Source organism: Triticum urartu, chromosome 4A (genome assembly GCF_056163025.1).
Source record: "Triticum urartu cultivar PI428250 chromosome 4A, HENAU_Tu73, whole genome shotgun sequence".
NCBI classification, from domain to species: Eukaryota; Viridiplantae; Streptophyta; class Magnoliopsida; order Poales; family Poaceae; genus Triticum; species Triticum urartu.
In genome coordinates, this window is record NC_141876.1 from 431,305,208 (window position 1) to 431,327,991 (window position 22,784).

Sequence of the window (22,784 nt, forward strand, 5' to 3'; positions counted from 1 at the left end):
GAATTGGGTGCTCAGTGTTGGATCCAAGGAAAGCAGATGATACATTGAGGTTTCGAATTGCTGACGGTACTCCTGAACACTGCCAGTCTAACGCAGTTGAACGAGATGATGCATCTGCGCCTCAAACTCTTCGGGGCCAAATTCTGCTTCGACATCGGTTCTGAATGCTGTCCATGACATAGCAGGGTGTATCTGTCGATATGCTTGTAGCCACATCACTGCGATTCCATCCATGTACAGCCCCGCTGTTGTGACCCAATTGTGCTGTGGCACTTGGTAGAGCTCGAAGTACGAGGTGCACCGCTCGAGCCAGATGTGTGGCGCATAGCCATCGAAACGGCGAAAATCATGCTTGGGCGGCTTGGTGTAGTGGTCGTTCCCGCGATGTTGCTCGTACGCGGTTGGCGAGTGCTGGAGCAGGAGCGGGGGACCGTGGTTGACGAGGCGGGCAAACGGAAACTGCGCGGCGCCCTCTATGTAGAGTGGTGGAGGTGGTGGTGGGCGAGTCGTTGGTGGTGGAGGGGGCGGCGTTTGACTGGAGGATCCAGAGGCCGACGTCGTTCCCGTCACGGATGTGCCTGGGTCGAGCGGCGGAGGGGACTTGCGGGCCTCGTTCACATCAGCTTGCGTCAGATCTATCTGCTTGGCCAGATGCTTGAGCTCGTTGGAGACCTGGTTGTTGTAGACGACCTGGGCTTGGTGACGCTCGTCCGCCGTCTTCTGGTTGGCGTCGAGGCGGCCGATGACGGACTCGAGCAGGGTCTGAAGCTTGTCCTTCGTCTCCGTCATCGCGTCTAGCACGCGGCGTGTCTGGGCGGAGGGTTTGGACGGCGCCGTGATCGTGCTCCGAATCGAGGCAAACCCCGAGTAGGATTTTGAGCGAGCTTGCCGGGGCGGCTCGCACCTGGCTCGGTGGATGTTACCGCTCGATCTGGAGGATTAGCGAGCAGCGGCGGCCGATCGGAGAAAAATTTCTGGAGGATTTGTGGAGGCTCTGAGTACCACTGTAATGCCCAGGCGGATCCCGATCTAGAATTGGGGATGAGGGAGGAGAGAGCGGAGTAGGTGAGAGGCTTGGAGAAGGGGGAAAGGAGGACTCGATCAACACTCGCTGCCTCATTCGTCTTATGAGCCGTACACATGTAGCTGCCCCACTGGGCCACCCTTACAAGGCCGCAGCCCAATGACAAACCCACACACACACTCGACCCAAGCCCAACAGTGGGTTGCAGGTTCAGATAACTGAACTGCACTTGTTAGTCCGCTGCAGATGCATTAGCAGCATCTGCAGGCCTGACACCAACATTTTCTTGTAGCGTCGTGGCTGGACAGAGTGGAAGCATAAGTTGGCATTGCTGCCGACTGCAAAAAGAAGCTGCGATTAGTTGGACGCGAATCGTTCGCCGCGGGACGATACCTCGGTTTTTCTCGCCCTTGGTGCTGAGGCAAGGATCGTGTGACCGGGAAAACCAATGGTGGTCAAGTCCCGGTAACGACAGACGCGAGCTTGATTTGGTGCACGCCAACAGGGCACGTCCAATCCCAAGACCCTTCCCGCTACCGTACAAGCGCGGCGCATGGCGACTGCCCCGCTACGGCACAGAACCGCGAATTCGTGATGGCGCCAGTCGACGTCGCAGGATCTCCCCGCTCGCAACGCGACCATACATTACACCGGAACCGGACGGACGGGCGTCGCCGATAAACTAACAAGAGAACGCCACCCACCCACCCCGGCCGGCTGCCCGCGCCACGAGCCGGGGCGGCGGATCCCCACCACCCGCTCCTCACCCCCCTCCGCACGATCGCCCCATCCTCCACCGGCATGGCACATATAAAACGCAAGCCAAGCCGAGCGCGGCGCTCCCATTTGATCGGCGATTCCGTGCCAAGTCAAAGTCACGCGAGGGAGCCACTCGGTAGAGAGAGAGAAAGAGAGGGCGTGGGGCGGCCGGCCGCGGCGTTGGGGGAGAAATGGCGGCGGAGAGGGACATCGACGACCTGCCGCGGAACGCGGCCAACTACACGGCGCTCACGCCGCTCTGGTTCCTCGAGCGCGCCGCGCTGGCGCACCCGGCCCGCGCGTCCCTCGTGCACGGCGCCCTGCGCTACACCTGGGCCGACACCTACCGCCGCTGCCGCCGCCTCGCCTCCGCCCTCGCGCGCCGCTCTGTCGGCCACGGGAGCACGGTACGGGATGCCATCCCTCTTCTCCTCCCTCTCTCCCCCTTCCCCCACGTGCGCCTCTGGTCCGGTGTGTTCTGACTTCTGACTTTCTGAGTGAACCATACGCCGTAGCCGTAACTCCCTAGACTTGCACGCTCGTGTCCTATCAACTTCACACATCAGGTCCTATGAACTTGTACTATAAGTCTATAAGTGTGTCAGTAGAGACCCGAAGTTATTTTGATTGTCAGACAATGATCCTGTGACACTATAACCCTATTGAATCCAAAGTTTGATCATCTGGTTGCTTAGTAAGATCGATCAAATATTGCAAAATTTCACCAAATATTCGAGTTACATATACCAGTCCCCCGTTGATTTCACTCGTGAGCACATGATAAAATTCAGTTGGTATTTAGCTCAAGTGTTGTACCATATCTGCTTACAAATAGTGGACTGGAATGTGTGGATTCAAGTTCGCACAAGTGCAAGGACCTGGCTATACTGCATTCTATTCGAAAAAACAAAACATAGAAACTTCCCATTCGGTCATTCAAACTTGCCTTGAGAGGTAAAACGTTATTTTCTGAGTGTGTCAGTAGAGACCCGAAACAGTTTTGATTATCAACCAATGACCCTGTGACACTTTAACCCTATTGAACCCAATGTTTGACCATGTAGTTGCTTAATCAGATTGGCCAGATCTTGTAAAAATTTCACCAAATGTTTGAATTCCATATGACAGTTCCTCGTTGATTTCAATTTTGAGCGCATGGTAAATTTCAATTGGGATTTAGCTCAGGTGTCATACCATCTCTACTTACAAATAATCGACTGAAATGTTTAGATTCAAGTTCGCACGAGTGTAAGCACCTGGCTATACCGCATTCTATCCGGAGAAAAAAACATAGAAACTTTCCATCCGACCATTCAAATTTCCAACTTGCCTTGAGTGATAAAACGTTATTTATGGAGAGTGAGAAATAGATAGCATCTCGTTATTCACTTACGCTACCTTCAATTTTTTTTCCAAAAACAAAACATAGAAACTTTTCATTTGACCATTCAAATTTGCCTTGAGCAGTAAAACGTTATTTTCGGCGAGTCAGAAGTATATATATTCTCGTTATTCCCTTATGCTACCTTCAAAAGGTTATATACGTAGCTATTTGTGGTCATAAATGAGCTTTCAGCTCCTGGATTTCTTGTGACAGATATGAGGTCCCATCATTTGATAGACTATTATTAGATGGGTGGGTGAATGTTGTGCTTCTTCAGCCCTCAACTTCTCGTATGATAGGAATGCATGTTAAAGCTTCTCCTTTCAACACACATGTCTTGTGCATTTCAATTAAACAAACACATGCTGAGATTTGATGGTTCACATGAATACATAAATGGAGTGGCATACTTCTCAAAGTGAAATTATAAAGGATATTGTTTCACGTATTGCTGTATCCACATGGTGTTGTCTTTTCTATTGAATGAATGGCATACAGCAACCAGTTCATCCAAAAGTCCGAACTGATGGAGAAGGGTGGACAATGTATTTCAACATTTCCATGTTTCTGCACAACCAGTTAGTTTCAAGTTTGCACCATCCCGGGCTTGGGCTAGTGAGCAGAGAGGTTGGTTACAAATTTCAAACAGAGGCCAATATTTAACTTTAAGGGAACAATCCCCCAGCCATGTGTCATGCCAGAAGCTAACACTTTTCCAATTCCCTACATTCCATTTGTAAAAAGTGTTAGAGGCACTTAAAGCCCATGTAATGCCTTTCCAGAATGGAGATCCAACCCCATTTCTAGACCAATACATTAGGGTTTTCTGTATTGTACTTATGATCAATCAGAATTCTCCAATCCCTCCCCTCACTATCAAAATATCTTTTCCCCGCAAGAGGCCAGAAGAGCCATAGTAAAATTGCTAATAATTGGAACACCCAGTTAAAAAAAAAAATCTTTCCTTCTGGACACCAATCCCCAGTTGGAAAGGTGATGTTTATGATTATCACCTATATTCCTCCAAAAGAAGTGGGCCATCTGGGAGTTGATTGCATTTATCACCCATTTTGGAAATTTAATAATTGCCATAACGTTTGCAGGGACACGTTCCCCTGTAGGACAGAGTCCTACCCATCCAGCCAGAGATGTTTCTAATTATCCTATCAATAATAGGCTGTAGATCTTCTCTACGCAATTTATCATAGTGCAGTGGAACACCCAAGTATTTGATGGGAAAAGACCCCAATTGGCAACAGAAAATTTGAGCAAAAGATTTACAACCTATTACTCCCATCACTCTATTCATCTTGTCGACACCAAAACTTGTGTTTTCTAAGTTCAAACGTTCAATAGATTTGCGTTATATAGAAGATTAACTGCAGAAATCACCTTGAAGACTGTAATATCTCTTCAAGTGCTACTATAGTAGTTTCATTGACTATTTCGTGCTAGTTAATACTACTGCATGTATAGAGTATATTCTGTTATGTTTATATTGATTATCTTCTCTTATATCTGTTAGGTGGCTGTGATAGCTCCAAATATCCCAGCAATTTATGAAGCTCATTTTGGAGTCCCCATGGCTGGAGCAGTGGTCAACTGTGTCAACATTCGATTAAATGCTCCCACTGTTGCATTTCTGTTGGAGCACTCGTCAGCTGAAGTTGTGATGGTTGACCAAGAATTTTTCTCCCTGGCAGAGGATTCTTTGAGGATTATAGCAGATCAAAAGAAAGGTTCTTTCAAAAAGCCACTAGTAATAGTTATTGGTGATCATACCTGTGATCCTTCAGCCCTCCAAGATGCTCTGAGAACAGGGGCAATCGAATATGAGAAGTTCTTGGAAACTGGAGACCCTGAATTTGCATGGAAACCACCGCAGGATGAATGGAAGAGCATCGCCTTAGGTTATACTTCTGGAACGACATCTAGCCCAAAGGGTGTGGTTTTGCATCACAGGGGTGCTTACCTAATGTCACTCAGTGGTGCTCTTGTATGGAAAATGAACGATGGCGCGGTTTATCTGTGGACTTTGCCGATGTTCCACTGCAACGGCTGGTGCTATACATGGACGCTTGCTGCTATCTGTGGAACAAGCATATGTCTTCGTCAGGTATGCCTCACTATCTTGTAATCATGCTTCATTAGAGACCTTCTTACTGTGAAATGTCTGTAACATAAACCCTGGCACAGAACTTAAGTAGTAACATTTATTTTCGAATGTACACATATGAGCTACTCACGAAATCTAATGCTTCAGGGAATATTTGTTACTATATGAATGGAAGTTATTTATGTATAGAACAGTAAGTATGAGACCACGATGGTCTGGTTGAGAAGTATATTTCATAGGTTGATGCAATAAATGTAAATACCATGATGAATTCTAACAATAAATGATGCTACTCTACTGAAAGTAATCATTAATCGAGTCATTGAGTATGAATACTCACAGACAAATTATAACTAGCTTGATTCACTGTATCAGCCTTACTTTGAACACTAAACCTGCAATAGCAACACAGTTGAATCATAAAAAATATTACACCAAGATATGCAAAATACTAGAATGATCCTGGGTTCTGGTGTACCCATTCTCCAAAACTTAGCAAAAGAAAAACGTATTTCTATGTTTTCGAAAAATTCTGGAAAAAAATCACGCACATAGGTATCAAGTTGAAACTTATCCATGTAAAATTTCTCAAAATAATACGACAATCAGCTACCTGTATGAAAACGATAAAATGATATTGCTGCAGTTTAAGTTTCGAAACATAGATTGTAGCACTATCATTTTCTCTTCTTTATCTAGGCTACAAATGGGCATATTATTTTACGAAAACTTACATGGGTAAGCTTCTAACAAATACCTATCTGCATGGTTTGTTCGGAATTTCCCAAAACATAGAAATACATTTTCTGCCAAGTTTTATGAAGTGGATTCCGCTGTACCCAGGTCCCAAAAATCCTCTCCCACCAAGATATATAAAAGGAGGTACAAAGGATGCCTCGCACGAAACCAAGCCCAAGTAGTAGAATCAGTGCAATACGTGGTCTGCAATTTAATATGATTACTTTCTGATCTCTTGATTTTTTTTAATTGGAGGAGAATTATAGATCATCTTTCTTTTCCACTGGCAGCCTCTGATGGAGGTTCACTTAAACAAATGCTCCTTGATGCCTTTGTATGTGATGCAGTTGCCACATAAATGAATGAATAAGATATCATATACTCCCTCAGTCCCTCCATCCTCAGTTAGTTGACTTAGATTTGTCTAGATATGGATGTATCTAACAGTAAAACGTGTCTAGAACTCACAGTAAAACATGTCTATAACTCTACATACATCCGTATCTAGACAAATATGAGACAACTAATTCGGGAGGAGGTTGTATTTGATAGGTTGAAAACATGGAATTTGGACCCTTGCGGCTGTTTATGCCATGTGATTATGCACCCAGTTCGTTGCCAACTAGATGTTCAACCATAGCGATTAGTTTTACTGCACGCTTAGCTAATGATTTGTTATCCAGATGCTAGTAACAAGAACTTGCTTTGTCATGAACTGCTTGAAACAAGTTGGGCATACTTGATTATTGTTTTGATACAAGGATGTCGATGCCTAGAATGTGTAAGGTTGGAAATTAAGGGATTTAGCTTGGCTGAACTTCCTTTTGCCGCTCAGTAGGATACACTGAGCCACAACGTTCATACGAAATATTCAAAATGAGAAACAGAAGGGAAAGCAAAACAAGTTTGACAACAGCCCTGTGGCTGAAACAAAGAATTACTTAGATGAGTTCACTTTGAACCACTTGTATTGATTTTGAACTTTGAGGGTAAATGTTGTTGACAACTCACTGGATCATTCATTCTTGTGAGCAATTTAACTATCTCGTCTCACAAGCATATATGGTTCTCTTGTGTTGACCCATATTTATTTACAGGTCACAGCGAAGGCCATCTTCTCAGCGATAGCCAACCAAGGAGTGACTCACTTCTGTGGGGCGCCAGTTGTGCTCAACACCCTCATCAACGCCCCTCCAGCTGACACCATTCTCCCGCTGCCTCGCGTTGTGGATGTCATGACTGCTGGCGCTGCTCCACCGCCCTCAGTCCTTGCGGCAATGTCGAAGCTCGGCTTCCGTGTCTCTCATACGTATGGCCTCTCGGAGACATATGGGCCATCCACGGTGTGTGCATGGAAGCCAGAGTGGGACATCCTGCCAGATGACGAGCGTGCCCGCCTCCAAGCTCGCCAGGGCATTCGCTATGTAGGCCTGGAGGGGCTCGACGTGGTCGACCCCAAGTCCATGGCGCCAGTCCCAGCGGACGGCTCCACCCTCGGTGAGATTGTCATGCGAGGCAACGCCGTCATGAAGGGTTACCTGAAGAACCCCAAGGCCAACGCCGAGGCATTCGAAAACGGGTGGTTCCATTCCGGCGATCTGGGCGTTCGACACCCGGACGGCTACATCGAGGTGAAGGACCGAGCCAAGGACATCATCATTTCCGGCGGGGAGAACATCAGCAGCCTGGAGGTGGAGAAGGCGGTGTACCTGCACCCGGCGGTGCTGGAGGCGTCCGTCGTGGCGCGGGGCGACGAGCAGTGGGGGGAGTCGCCATGCGCCTTTGTCACGCTCAAGGACGGCGTGGACGGCTCCGACGAGGCAGCAATGGCTGCTAACGTGATCAAGTTCTGCCGCGAGCGCCTGCCCGGCTACTGGGTCCCCAAGTCCGTGGTGTTCGGGCCGCTGCCCAAGACGGCGACAGGTAAGATCAAGAAGCATGAGCTGAGAGCTAAGGCCAAGGAACTGGGCCCGGTCCGGAAGAGCAGGATGTGAGCTAGGCTAAAACTCGTTGTGTCCTCGTCCAGAGCTGTCAGTTTGGCGTCGGTGTACTGTATTCTTAGGACACCATACTGTATTTTGTTATATATATACGTATCACGTAACTTCTGTACGAATTAACGCCCTTGCTGAATTGTTTCTTACTGGCTGCTTATCGTGTGTATGACGGATGTATAACAGTGATGTAAGTCTTCTGCAACGCAGAGACGCGCTGATTTCTCATGGTGTTGGTGAAAATTAATCCCCCCCCCCCCCCCCCCTCCCTCTCCCTCTCTCTCTCTCCCTCCCTCCCTCTCCCTCTGAGATTGGTGCTGTATACCATGGTGAAAATACTGACAGCTCTTTCTTGTGGAGGTTCAGAATAGGCGATTCCTTCAGTTTAGTTGCATGGAGGAATAGCCTTCAGAAGCGATTTCAGTTTAGTTGCATGGAGGAATAGCCTTTAGAAGTGATTTCAGTTTAGTTGCACGGAAGAATAGCCTTCAGAAGTGATTGGTTCCAACATCTCGTTGATCGAGTTTGTCAGAAATTAAAAGGCTGGAAAGAGAAAATGCCATCTCTAGGTAGAAGGAAGATCTTGTTAAAAGTTGTGGCAGAAGCAAACCCATCTTATGCTATGTCAGTGTGGAATTTGTAAGGCGCCCTTGGGAAATTGTAAGGCAATCACTAGTGAAATCTCAGCATTCTGGTGGATGATGATTTGAAGAAAAGAATACATTGAATGGGCGTGGTGGAAAATGTGCATTCTGAAGATGATATGAGAAATGGCTTTTAGGGACCTTCGTAGCTCTAATTTTGCTATGTTGGCAAAGCATTGTTGGCGACTAATCCAGAATCTAGAATATTTGTAGTGCAGGTGTTCTTAGAGCAAAAATATTTTTTAGATGGTGAAATTTTGAAGGCCTCCACTTCGTATACATGGCAGAGTACATTTGCAGGAGTCCAGACTTTTAAAAGGGGATTACTAATTACTGAACAAAACATAAACATATGGAATGACCCATGGATCCCTTCAAGCAATGACATAAAGATCATTACGCCGAGAGGTTACAGAATGCTATCAAAAGTAGAAGAGGTTATTTATCCACATACTGGAGCATGGGATGAAGTTCTGATCCAAGAAACTTTTTATGCATTTGAATATTTGATGCTCGCCGCATATTGAAGATCCCATTTAGTGTACAATGTATTGATGACGTCGTTGTATGGCACTAAATCAGAGACCTTCTCTATCCGTTCAACATATCACAAGTCTGTTCAGCATATCACAGGGAATGCTCACAAATTTGGTCATTGTTTATACCCGGAGAATGGACAAAGATAGGTAAACACGAACCCTATCTGATCTAGAATTTGGAAACTGATGGTTCTCGGGAAAGTCAAGATCTTCATGTGGAAAGTTCTACATGGAATCTTGTCATGCATGGGTACTTTGATGAACAGACACGTGGTAACCCAAGCTCAATGTCTGGTTTGTAGGTTGGGGGCTGAGGATATAAAGCACTGCTTGTTCTGGTGTAAGCGCATCAAGGAAATCTGGAAGTAGCTGGGCTTTATGGAGTTGGTTATCAAAGTTGTTGAGATAGACCAGGTTCACTCATCATGAGTCGGCTGCTTGTTGACAATGCAGAGAAGAAACTCCCAGGAGATTTACTAATTACTGTGCTTGTAGCATGAGCAATTTACCATATGATTTTATTAACAGAAAGTCAGAAATAGTAGATAAAACATGACTATTGTAGCAGAGATAAAACAAGTCATGCAATCTGACAAAGAGAAGGTAAATAGCATCTGCATATATGAATTAGAAACGAACATATCTAGAGAAAACACTAGAGCAAGAAGCTGAGGTAGCACCTCAAACAGAAATAGCATGAGAACGTACGGAACAAGAGCAGAAGCACTGGTCTTGGGATCAGTGTCCTCGCCAGCCATGTCGTTGAAGAGGTTGTCGACGTCGGGGAAGAAGTCGTCGTCGGGGAAGTAGTCGTCGGAGTCCGGGTCGTCCGTGACGAAGAAGTTAGTAGTCGCGCGGAGCGCTCCCCAAAACCTTATCACCCCTCTCCCGTACAGGACTCAAAGATGTGCGGTTTCGGAGTCCTACTGTCCTGACCTGCGGTGCACGCCGCAAGCCAATATGGGCAAGATTGTGGCAGTAGCTCAGTGCCCAGGAACTCGGTGGCGAGAGGAAGAGAATCTTCTGGTGTGTCACTCTGGAGAGGAGCGATCTTCCTTTTATAGGCACAGGAGAAGGAGGCGAGAGACTGCGCCGGGAGCTGAAGGGAACGAGGGAGACGAAACATACAGGCAGCAGCCGAAGGGTGCTGCGTTCGTATTCAATATCCACTACAGCAAAAACTTTCCAGCTCCCGAGTGACCTTTCGTATACCTGTAGTGCGTGGCAAAAATTTAGATATCGGCTCGGCTCATTCCCGCAACCCGCGGCGCGTCGTGACGAGGCGGGCGGTGGAGGAGGAGCGCGCATGAGTGTCCCTCTTGTTCTCATGCTCAAACATGTGGGGAAACATCCTCCCTTATAAGGAGGGCCAACTCCCACTAAACTAGCAATGTGGGACTAAACTTTAGTTCCACCTCTTGCCTTGCACGAATGGGCTGCGTGGGCCTCTAGGATTTATTGGGATTTTAAACTGCTATTGGGCTGGCCCAAAATAGACAAAATTACAGCAATCTCCCACCAAATCCCAGAGGCACACAAAATTTGCCTTTGGTTCCAAAACACTGTTTTTGATATTGCATTGGAGACAGTTAAGTTGAACTTCCGTCTAAAACTCTATCCTATATACTAGTAAGCAACTTGAATAATGGACTGGGCCTTGAACTGCAGGTTTTATGCGAATCTAGCTTCACACAAAGCGTTGACTGATACTAGGCTACCGTGGGTCTTCCCCGTGGGTGGAGCTTATGCATCATACTCCGAGACCTTTCACAAGTTTACTAGAGATCATCCTACTCTCATAGATTGCGACATTCAACAATCATACTCATATAGGTGTGTTCTTCAAAAGATGTTTTGCAGGACATCTCTACTTTAATGAGCCACTTAGAACACATTAAGATATACATCAACCAGCCATGCAGTTTAGGAGAGTATTGCATCTTCATGGAGTGGTATTGTTAGTACTAAGGATACTCTCCTGTCAGTTGACCAATGCTTGTCTTCCACATCTAATTCACGGGATCTCTGATCACATAGACTAGGTTACCACTGTGAACAACTCACATTATGGGTCTCATACCCATCTCCTTTGATGCATTATCAATCACATTATGTGATAGGCCCTTAGTAAAAGGATCTGCCGAATTTTTAGACGTTTGGATATAATCCAATGCAATAACTTCGGAGTTTTTCATTTTTCTGACAGACTTTAACCTTCTCTGAATGTGTCTTGATGACTTCATGTTATCCTTTGAGCTGCTCACTTTCTTGATCACAGTTTGATTGTCGCAGTTCATAAGGATACCCAGCACATGTTTCTCAACAACCGGCATATTCAAGAGCCGATGAAGCCAATCTGCTTCGACCATAGTTGTATATAGTGTTGTGAGTTCTGCTTCCATTGTTGACCTCGTTAAGATGGTCTGCTTGCAAGACTTCCAAGAAACAGCACCACCTCCATGAGTGAATAAATACCTGCTCATGGCATTTATCTCAACAGCATCTGAGATCTAGTTTGAGTCACTATACCCTTCTTGTACCTTTGGGTACTCAGTGTAGCGAATTCCATAACTCGCAGTGCCTTTCAAGTAATGCATAACTCTCTCTAGAGCTTTCCAATGCACATCTCCTGATTTTGAGACAAACCGGCTCAGTTTGCTAGCAGCAAAAGAGATGTCAGGTCTTGTAGCACTGGCTAAGTACATAAGCGAGCCAATAATGTGAGAATATTTCAATTGATCTCTAGCAATTCTTCGATTCTTTCGAAGTAACATGCTAGCATCATATGGTGTTGGAGAGGGCTTGCAGTCATTGTAGCCAAAGCGACTCAAAATCTTTTCCACATAGTGATATTGGAGCAATGTAATCCCACCATCATCGTCTCTCCACAACTTGATGTTCAACATGACATCAGCCACTCCTAAATCCTTCATCTCAAAACAAGGAGATAGGAAATCCTTGACCTCCTTAATAACATTCAGATTTGTTCCAAAAATCAGCATGTCATCAACATACAAGCAAAGGATAACTCCCTTGCCCCCACCATGGTGATAGTACACACATTTATCAGCTTCATTTACAACAAAGCCCGCAACTGTTAAAGTTCTTTTAAACTTTTCATGCCACTGCTTCGGTGCTTTCTTGAGTCCATACAAAGATTTCAGCAACTTGCACACTTTTCCTTCCTGACCATCGACTACAAACCCATCTGGTTGTTCCATATAAATTTCCTCGTCCAACTCTCCATTTAGGAAAGCACTCTTAACATCCATTTGATGAACGAGAAGACCATGTGAGGAAGCTAGTGAAAATAGTACTCAAATAGTGGTCAGTCGAGCCACGGGTGAGTAAGTATCAAAGAAGTCTTCACCTTCCTTTTGGGTATAACCCTTAGCCACGAGCCGAGCCTTGTACTTCTCAATAGTACCATCAGTCCTAAGCTTCTTCTTGAATACCCATTTGCACCCTATAGGTTTGCACCCATAAGGACAATCAGTTATCGCCCAAGTTTCATTTGCCAAGATGGAATCCATCTCACTACGGACCACTTCCTTCCAGTAGTCAGTATCCTCAGATGCACAGGCCTCTGAAATAGAACTGGGAGTGTCATCTATGAGATACACAAGAAAATCATCACCAAAAGACTTTGCAGTCCTCTGTCTATTGCTCCTAGTAGGAACTTCATTGTTCTCCTCCACAGGATTTTCAAAGTGTTCCATCGAAATGATAGGTTCAGTAATTGTAACTAATTACCGATTCGAGGAACTAGGCATCTCCTGATTTGATGAGCTCGCCATATCCTTCATGGGAAAGATATCTTCAAAGAAAGTCGCATCATTCGACTCCATGATTGTACCGACATGCATGTCAGATACCTCAGATTTTACAACCAAGAAGCTATAGCCAATGCTATGAAAAGCATATCCCAGGAAAACACAATCCATAGTTTTTGGTCCAAGTTTGCGCTTCTTTGGAATTGGCACATTGACTTTCGCCAAACAACCCCATGTTTGTAGGTAAGAGAGTTTTAACCTTTTCTTCTCCCGTTCCTTGAATGGAGTTATTTCTTTGTTCTTTGTGGGAACTCGGTTTAGGACATGACATGCAGTCAATATCGCCTCCCCCCACCATGCCTTGGAGAGACCCGATGTGTCTAACATGACATTAGCCAAATTAGTTAGAGTACGGTTCTTTCTTTCCGCTACCGCATTTGACTGAGATGAGTAGGGAGGCGTCCTCTCATGGATTATACCATGTTCCTCATAGAAGGAATCAAATTCATTTGAAAAATACTCTCCACCACAATCGGACCTAAGCCTCTTAATCTTTCGATCAAGTTGGTTTTTCGCTTCAGCTTTATAGATCTTGAAATAGTTCAAAGCCTCATCCTTAGATTTCAGAAGATACACATGGCAGTATCTAGTGGATTCATCAATTAACGTCATAAAATACTTCTTTTCACCTTTTATCAATACACCATTCATTTCACAAAGATCAGAATGCGTGAGCTCTAGTGGTGCAAGATTTCTTGTTTCCGTAGTCGTATGAAACTTATGAGGTTGCTTAGCTTGCACACACACTTGACACTTAGATCCCTTGACAGTGGTGAAACTAGGGATTAAGTTCAACTTCGCTAGTCGCGACATGCAACCAAATTTAACATAACAAAGACATGAATGCCACACATTTGATTCACTGTTGTTGCAAACATGATTAACAAATTTATTGCAAACATCTGACAAGGATAAACGAAACAGGCCTCCTGACTCATAGCCTTTACCAACAAAGGTTCCATACTTGGATATTATAAATTTATTCGACTCAAAGACAAGCTTGTAACCATCTGTACACAGAAGAGATCCGCTAACAAGATTTTTATTGATGGAGGGGACATAATGCACGTTCTTCAGCTGCATGATCTTCCCCGAAGTAACCTTCAGATCGACCGTGCCAACACCACGAACAGAAGCACTTGAACTGTTACCCATCAGCACGGTGGAAGTCCCTACGGTCTGATAAGGCAAAAACATGGAAATATCACCGCATACATGCACATTAACACTCGTGTCAATCAACCAATCAGGAGAATGACATACTGAAAGAATAGTGGGAAATATACCATACCGCCTTTCCCAAGATGACGCTTGTCATAGCGATTAGGGAAACTAGGAGCCCAGTGATCAGGATCTCCACACACATGACAAACATCTTTCTTCTTGTCATTCTTCTTCTTGAAGTTTGTGTGCTGTACAGCCTTGTTCTTCCCATCAAACTTTGCTTTACCATCAAACTTTCTCTTGTTCTTGAACTTGTGGGCCTGGAAGTTTTTCTTCTGTACCAGATTGGCACTAGATCCTCCATCAATACCTCGAGCACGTACGTCTTTTGCTCTCGCCTTTTCTTCCACATCAAGAGTACCAATGAGATTCGGAACGGAAAACTCCTGCCTCTTATGCTCCATTAAGGTTGCAAAGTTCCTCCACGAAGGAGGAAGCTTAGTGATGATGCCTCCGGCAACAAACTTGTCCGATACGTAGCATACAATTGAAGTGCTCACGTTCTCCAGCAAACGATTGTAGCTCATGAGCTTGCTCAACCACGGAGCGCTCTTCAGTCATCCTGTAGTCATAGAATTCACCGGTACAACGACGTGCTATACAAACGGTTTTTAACCCTTTTCTGCGACGACATTTGGAACCGTCGCCAAGTGAGTGTGGGCGATAGGGGGTCCATCCCACACGACCCAGAAGCCGTCGGTTATAGGCCCTCCTGGGACACCAAATGAGCTCGTGTGCGATCGGGCGAGGCATCAAAACCCAATCATTTCCATAGGTATGTACATCCCACACGGTGAATCCCAGAAAATCATTTCCGTAGGTATGTACATCCCACACGGTGAATCCTAGAAAATCATTTCCGTAGGTATGTACATCCCACACGGTGAATCCTAGAAAAACATTTCCGTAGGTATGTATATTACTCACAGTTCTTTGTGTGGAGACGTTTGTGCAAGGTGGCCTAACGCAAACAGTTCGCTGCCGGAAGTCATGTGTGATTGTTAGTTGATCGAACACGCCTACTTTCTGGAAACCGTGCGGGTTGTTTGAGTTCATCGCACACGTGCTGTCTGAGTAACCGTCTGCAATAGAAAACCCTAATAAGCAGGGTAATTAGCCTATTATTGATAATCCATGTACTAATCAAACTGATATTTCTTATAAAACACGCAAGATATTTCATATCTGTATAAAAGCAACTAGGATTTTATAATCGAATTACATCAGATAGCTTTGGCACTCAGTTACGCCATTACACAACAGCACCAAGTTTCACATGCAACATCAATAACCTTTGGAAAGTAGCATCATACATGGTAAATAGACAGATGAATCTCATCTGGGAAACTGTAGAAGCAGAAGGCAAATATTGAGCCTTCAGTGATGTTGAATGTCCTTGCAACTTTAGGCCAGTGGCTATGGATAATTGCCCGCCCAACCTTCGTCCTCTTCAGCAAGACTTCAATATTGTACCGTGGGTGTTGAATGAATACCTTCCTCGCCTCTTGACCATGCGGGTGGTTTAAGAGGTAATCATCGGTGAACTGCTTTGAAAAGTACTGAAAACAAAGCTATGCATAAATCGCTGTTGTAAATTTTGAAATGGCGCAAGGGTTAAAAACAAGGTAAAAGAGTTGGTACCACCCTATAGTTGACTGATGTCTTCTTCATTGTGCAAGCAAAGATCTTGCTGTTATTCGTCACAAGTTTCTTCATCCTAACAATCTTTCTGAGTTTCTTAACTTGACTGATATTCATGGACATCTCATTTCCCCATATGCAAAATGGGTCAAACAGTGGGTCTAAGCCTCTGACAGTAGGACCTACATGTGCAAGACCAAATTGTAAGAAACCTAAATATTAAAATGATTCCTGCGACTGCAAAATAATGTGCTATTAGCCAAAGGACCCTGCTTGAACAAACCTCGATGGTAAACCGCACTGTCTCCCATTGTTTCCCTGCAACACACATAAGGAAGATCTTGATCAGGTTAACTAAGAGTTGCCATACTATCAGTAGAATATGTATTGAGTACAGCCAAATTTGATTGGTGTCACATGCATAACAATACAAAATTGTACCCACAACAAATGAAAATCAAATTGCAGAACTGAGCCAAACAGTTAAATGGACAGCAGACCAAATGAACCAAAATAGTTAACTGAGCACGACATTGGAGAATAGAAACATGTACTAGAAGATAAGACAGTTAACAAAACAAAGAATGCTTGAGAACAGTACTACGAAATGTAGCAATTGTTGGACCAAAGTGTTAACTGAACATTACATTTCAGAGGACCAAACTGTTAACTGAACATCAGATTGCATATTAACATTACAGAGAAAAAAATCACTAGAAGGCACTGGCGGTGGCCTCGAGAAAACAACACGAACTATATTTTAAAGTAGACAACCACGTGGTTGTGTCAACGAAGGCCTCGAAGATGAGGTGCTCCTCCAAGATCAGGCGGTCGACACGTATGGCAGCCATAGCGACCTCGTGCGCGCGTGAGGCCGCATGCTACTAAGCTCCAATTTATACTTCATGCAAAATGGCAGTGGGCGGCGCTTAATTGGAGGAGGGGGCAGTGATTTCGGTGGAAGGTGTCGCACCGTTGGTCCGGGCATGTGTGACGGGAAAGGAGGAGGATGGTGTGGGTGGGGTGTGGATTACCTGACCATATCGACAAGGCCGCGCAATAAGAAGAAGGGTCGGCGGCGAGGAGGCCGCGCATCAAGAAGAAGGGTCCCCGGCGAGAAGGCGGTGCTGCAAGAAGAAGGCTCGTCAGCAAGGAGGCGGCGCTGCAAGAAGAAGGGTAGCCGACGAGGAGGCGGCACTGCAAGAAGAAGGGTCGCCGGCGAGGAGGCTGGGCTGCCAGTAAGCACTAATGAAGGTTTGAATTTGGAAAGCAAGGATGAACAGTGGAAATGTGGCTTTTGGCAGGAGGGAGGGGGCGGGGAGATAGATATTTCCGCGGTGGCAAAAAAATTCGCTCGGTACCGTGAGAAACTGGCGCGCAAGTGTGGTTCAAGCGAGGGCGGTGGACTGTAGATGATGAAGCTTCCTGTGTAAGCCAGACAAGACGGTGGGCCAAGATATTTTATATCACATCCCACACAATTTTTTCTAGTAAACTGTTTGTGATATACTTGATTTTTCATTATGTTTTTAAAGACAAAATGGTGTTACGGAGGGAAATGATGGTGTTTGAATTGTTAGAACATTTACGTAGAGTGAACATGCAACTAGTACATGAGTGTCGTGTTTAAATTTGGAATTATTCCGGGTTTGTTTGACATTTTTATGCATTAATTGAGTTTCTGGTTATTTAATGTGCATAATTTAAATTTGAACTACAAGCACATGCTCCAATGCACCAAAGTTTGTTGAAAAATCACATGTGTGTCTTTGGGTGAATTTATAGGTCCCATGTAAGAAATGAGAATGAAATTTAAACATCTGGGCGTCGTGGCTCGGCCGGAAAGATTGAGAAACTTGGTTTTTTAATTTCAGTAAATCGAAAACACATCTGAAAATCATGAAACTTGGCATGGTGTCATGACATGGCACAAACATGTTGCGGTAATTTTTTTGGCCGAACTGGGACAAACTTTGGTGTAAGCTTCTTGCAAACCGGAGTTTCCCTCAAAAAGGCTCATGGTTTTGAGAGTGAACGTGTCACCTTCGTGTGCGAAATGACATACGTACACTGCCTTCGCCCGTCTTAATTTTTGTGCACTGGCATATTAGACCAAATAGAAATATCGTGCTAAATTTTGGAATTATTCCGGGTTCGTTTGACATTTTTATACATTAATTGAGTTTTTGGTCATTTAATGTGCATAATTCAAATTTAAACTATAAGTACATGCTTCAGTGCATCAAAATTGGTTGAAAAATCACATGTGTGTCCTTGGGTGAATTTATAGGTCCCATGCAAGAAATAAGAATGAAATTCAAACATCTGGACGTCGTGGCTCGGCCGGAAAGATTGAGAAACTTAGTTTTTTAATTCCTGTAAATCTAAAACAAGCCTGAAAATTATGAAACCTGGCATGGCGTCATGACATGGCATCAACATGCTACGGTAATTTTTTGGCCAAATTGGGACAAGATTTGGTGTAAGCTTCTTGCGAATCGGAGTTTCCCTCAAAAAGGTTTGTGATTCCAAAAGGGAATGTGTCACTTCCGTGTGTGAAACGAGATACGTACATTGCTTTCTTCTGCCTTAAGTTTTTTACACTGGCAGATTAGACCAAATAGAAGTGTCGTGCTAAATTTTGGTATTATTCCGGGTTTCGTTTGGCATTTTTTATACATTAATTGAGTTTTTGGTCATTTAATATGCATAATTCAAATTTGAACTATAAGCACATGCTACAGTGCATCAAAGTTGGTTGAAAAATCACATGTGTGTCCTTGGGTGAATTTATAGGTCACATGCAAGAAAAGAGAATGAAATTCAAACATCTCGGCGTCATGGCTCAGCTGGAAAGATTGAGAAACTTGATTTTTTTTAATTCATGTAAATCTAAAACACGTCTAAAAATCATGAAACTTGACATGATGTCATGACATGGCACCAACATGCTGCGGTAATTTTTTGGCCGAATTGGGACAAGCTTTGGTGTAAGCTTCTTGCAAACCGAAGCTTCCCTCAAGAAGGCTCGTGGTTCCGAGAGGGAACGTGTCACCTCCATGTGTGAAACGACATACGTACACTGCCTTCCCCCGTCTTAATTTTTTACACAGGCAGATTAGACCAAATAGAAGTATCGTGCTAAATTTTGAAATTATTTTGGGTTCGTTTAGCCTTTTTATACATTAATTGAGTTTCTACGCATTTAATGTGCATAATTCAAATTTGAACTATAAGCACAGACTCCAGTGCACCAAAGTTGTTTAAAAAATTGCATGTGTGTCCTTGGGTGAATTTCTAGGTCCCATCCAAGAAATGAGAATGAAATTCAAACCTCTGGGCGTCGTGGCTCGGGCGGGAAGATTGAGAAACTTGGTTTTTTAATTCATGTAAATCCAAAATACGCCTGAAAATTATGAAACTTGGCATGGTGTCATGACATGGCACCAATGTGTTGTGGTAATTTTTCTTTTCGATATGCGAAGGCGCACACATTAGCAATCAACAAAGTCATTTTGGAACAAGTGATGTCACGTTACAAATTGAAAACACAAGTATTATTGAAACCGTGAGCGTTCTACTTACCAATTACGTGCCGCCACGCGTCCCTTTTTTTATTGGCTAGGAGGTGCCGTGCGGGGTAGCTATTTAAGTACGGGAGGCATGCGATTAGACCCTTGTGCGTGCTCGTCGGGAGGAGAGCCCGTTGACCGCTACCCGCCGTGCACCTTCCTCCCAACGTCTCCATTAATGGCACCCGAGCCCTTATTCTACGGCGTGGCTATATGTCTCACTGGACTGAGATTTAAAAGAGGGAAATGAAAATCTGAAAAGAAAGTTTTGCACGGATCTTGATGTAAGATCTGACGAACCTATATAACATCGACTGCGACTTATAGCAAGCATGATGAATATAAGGACGATGTCAGTGGATAATAATTGTCTTACATATTTAGAAACATAATTAAAAAAAGCCACATGCGGCAACGCCCGAAATACACAAGGGCAAAAGAAGAAGGAAGATAACGATCTGGCTCGCTGATCTCTACTTTCTTGATGCGTTGCTGCAGGCCGCAGGAACTAGTCTTCACGGTGAGCAGCGATGAGATCTTTCTTGTCCTCAAGATGCTGCTTGAGAGCATCCACAGATTCCTCCACCAACCTTCTGTGCTCGATGCGCAGCATGACATTCTCGTCCATAAGTTTCTCAACGAAGACGCTGGTCCTCTTCAACAAGGGAGTGGTCTCCTCCTACTGCTCTGCACTTCCGACGATCTTCACCCTCAACAGGTCACGCTCGGCCCGGAGCTTCGCATTGGTCTCATTTAGTTTCCGGATGACACCGGCAAAAGAGGCTTTCATGTCGTCCTGCAACCTCGCCCAGCCCGAGATCTGATCCATCTGGCTATGGACGACCGCATGCATGCGCCTGTAAGTGTCCTCGCCTGCCCGCGAGACATTTTCCCAGGCTGCCGTGGTGCGGGAGGACATCTCTGCTGCATTCGCGACACGACGGGACATCTTTTCTACTTCCGCGGCGTGGCCGGACCAGTCTGCCGCATCGACGGCGCGACGGGACCTGCGTGCTGCTTCGGCGGCGCGGCGTGACCTCTGTGCTGCTACGGCCATGCAGCAGGACATGCCGGATGCGTTCGCGATGAGGCGGAACATCTCTCGTGCTTCCGCTTCCATACTTGCATCTCCCTGGTGGCAATCTCTCGACCCAGAACTCACGCTGGCCATGGCAGACGCAAGGGAACGACGATGAATGACTTGTTTGTTTTTGTGGATAAGGAGTTGATGAGGAATGTGTAGTCATCTTGGAGTAGTAGTAGTAGTAGTAGTAGTAGTAGTAGTAGTAGTAGTAGTAGTAGTAGTATCTATAACCGAGTAGTAATACGCTCCTAAGTGAGAAACCGTTTAGGTTTTGATCGGTGTGAATAGGTTTGCAATTTGGAATGTGATGGGACACATGCTCAAAATTTACTGACGGTTATAAGTGCATGACTATTCCCGGAAGGCGTAACATGGGCACGCACGTCTTCTCGGCCGCGTACATGGCGTCTGCACCGCAATAGGCAATGTCAGCACACGTCTTGTTCCAACAACCGTGCGCGCTCGTTATTATCATTGTGCATGCTTTTTTAATTAAAATGTGTGTGTCCGTCTAGCACACACATGTTGATCTATCTAATTGTTTCAGTTTGTTACGGCTAATCGCAAACAGTTCATCCATGTGAAGTGCATGCCATCAATCGCAGACATTTTGATCTGGCTGACCCGTTTTTATTCTGTTGCCTAATCGCAAACAGTTAATCCTTCTGAAGCATCTTCCCTCACTCACACACATCTTGGTCTGGTTGACCGTTTCTTTGTGTTGCCTAATCACAAACAGTTCATCCGAGTGAACCTTATGTTGTATATCGCTCACGCCTTCATCAGGCTGCCTGTTTCTTTTGTTCTGCCTCATCGCAAACAGTTCATTGGACTGAACCGTATGCCCTACGTCGCACACACAATTAAAATATGAACCGTGTTTGATGGCTCCACTATCGTAAACGTTTTGCATCTTTTTTGATGATTCTTTTACACCACTGTTTGCGATTATTGCATCGCACACAGTTTCGTCAAAGGGTCTCTGATCATAGTGTCGCGTTAGCAGCATCCTGCAGTAGTGATTGTTCCATGATGTACAGCTCAGTGCCGGCATCTGAGACCCCAAACTTGGCCTCGAGTGTGTCCCACATATCTTTTCCATTGTCAATTAATGCATAAGCATCAACTATGTTCTCACCAAGAACACTCAAGAGAGCAGCCATAAACAGAATATCCATTTTCTGAAAAGCTTGTTCCTGTTGAGCATCATACTCTCTTTCGGGTTTGCCGAGAGTGGCGTCATAGCAACTCATGGTTTGAAACCATAAGACTGCTCTCACGCGCCATCTCTCACGCAACAAAACCACCCGGGGTAAATTGCCTATAATAAGGGTTTTGAATTGTTGAAAATATGAGCAATTTATCATATGATTTTACTAACAGAAATAGTAGTTAAAACATGCCTATTGTAGCAGAGATAAAACAAGTCATGCAATATGACAGCTAGAAGGTAAATAGCATCTGCATATATGAACTAGAAACGAACATATCTAGAGCAAACACTAGAAGGGAACAAGGAAGATGAAACGAACAGGCAGCAGCCGAAGGGTCCGGCGTTCCCGCCACGAGCGGGGCGAGGCGGAGGAGGAGCGCACGTGAATGTCCCTCTTGTTCTCATGCTCATACATGTGGGGAAACATTCTTCCTTATAAGGAGGTCCAACTCCCAATAAACTACCAATGTGAGGCTAAACTTTAGTTTCACCTCTTGCCTTGCATGAATGGGCTGCGTAAGCCTCTAGGATTTATTAGGACTTTTTGAAACTGCTATTAGACTGACCCAAAATAGACAAAATTTCAGCAGCTTCTTGGTATGACAATGTCGTCCATTGACGAAGGGCGAGACTACTGAGAGGTGAATGGGGGCAATTTATAGCTGCTACAACATTGTTTATTTCTCATGTTTCTGATGTTGCTACAACAGAAACGATAACACTTTAGAATGGATTGAATTTGGTGGCACATATAGGGCGCTCCAAGATCGAAGCTGAATCTGATTACTCAAGGTTGTTAAAGACCTATCTTGATTCTTTGCGGCGCAGGCTGCAACAATCGAAAGGCCATTGGCCGAACTTTATTAGATAGAAAAGAGAGTACAGCAAGGACAGTCTAGGAAACTTAGACTGAACCCAGAGTTTACAAACAGCCCTGCCAGGGGTCGGCCTCCAAAAAACAGAGGCGCCCCCGCTACAGCAATGATCTCGGACCACCCAGGTGAGGGCCGGTCTTGCAA

General features: G+C 44.9%; 1 protein-coding gene across 1 annotated transcript; it reads left to right on the top strand.

The window, feature by feature from the left end:
- The first annotated feature begins 1,768 nt into the window (after positions 1–1,768).
- LOC125551919 (acetate--CoA ligase CCL3) lies at positions 1,769–8,173 on the top strand. Its single transcript, XM_048715323.2, has 3 exons — positions 1,769–2,190; positions 4,693–5,283; positions 7,119–8,173. Exons 1-3 carry the CDS (start codon positions 1,975–1,977, stop codon positions 8,013–8,015), a joined length of 1,704 nt encoding a protein of 567 aa, XP_048571280.2. The 5' UTR covers positions 1,769–1,974; the 3' UTR covers positions 8,016–8,173.
- The last annotated feature ends 14,611 nt before the right edge of the window (positions 8,174–22,784 follow it).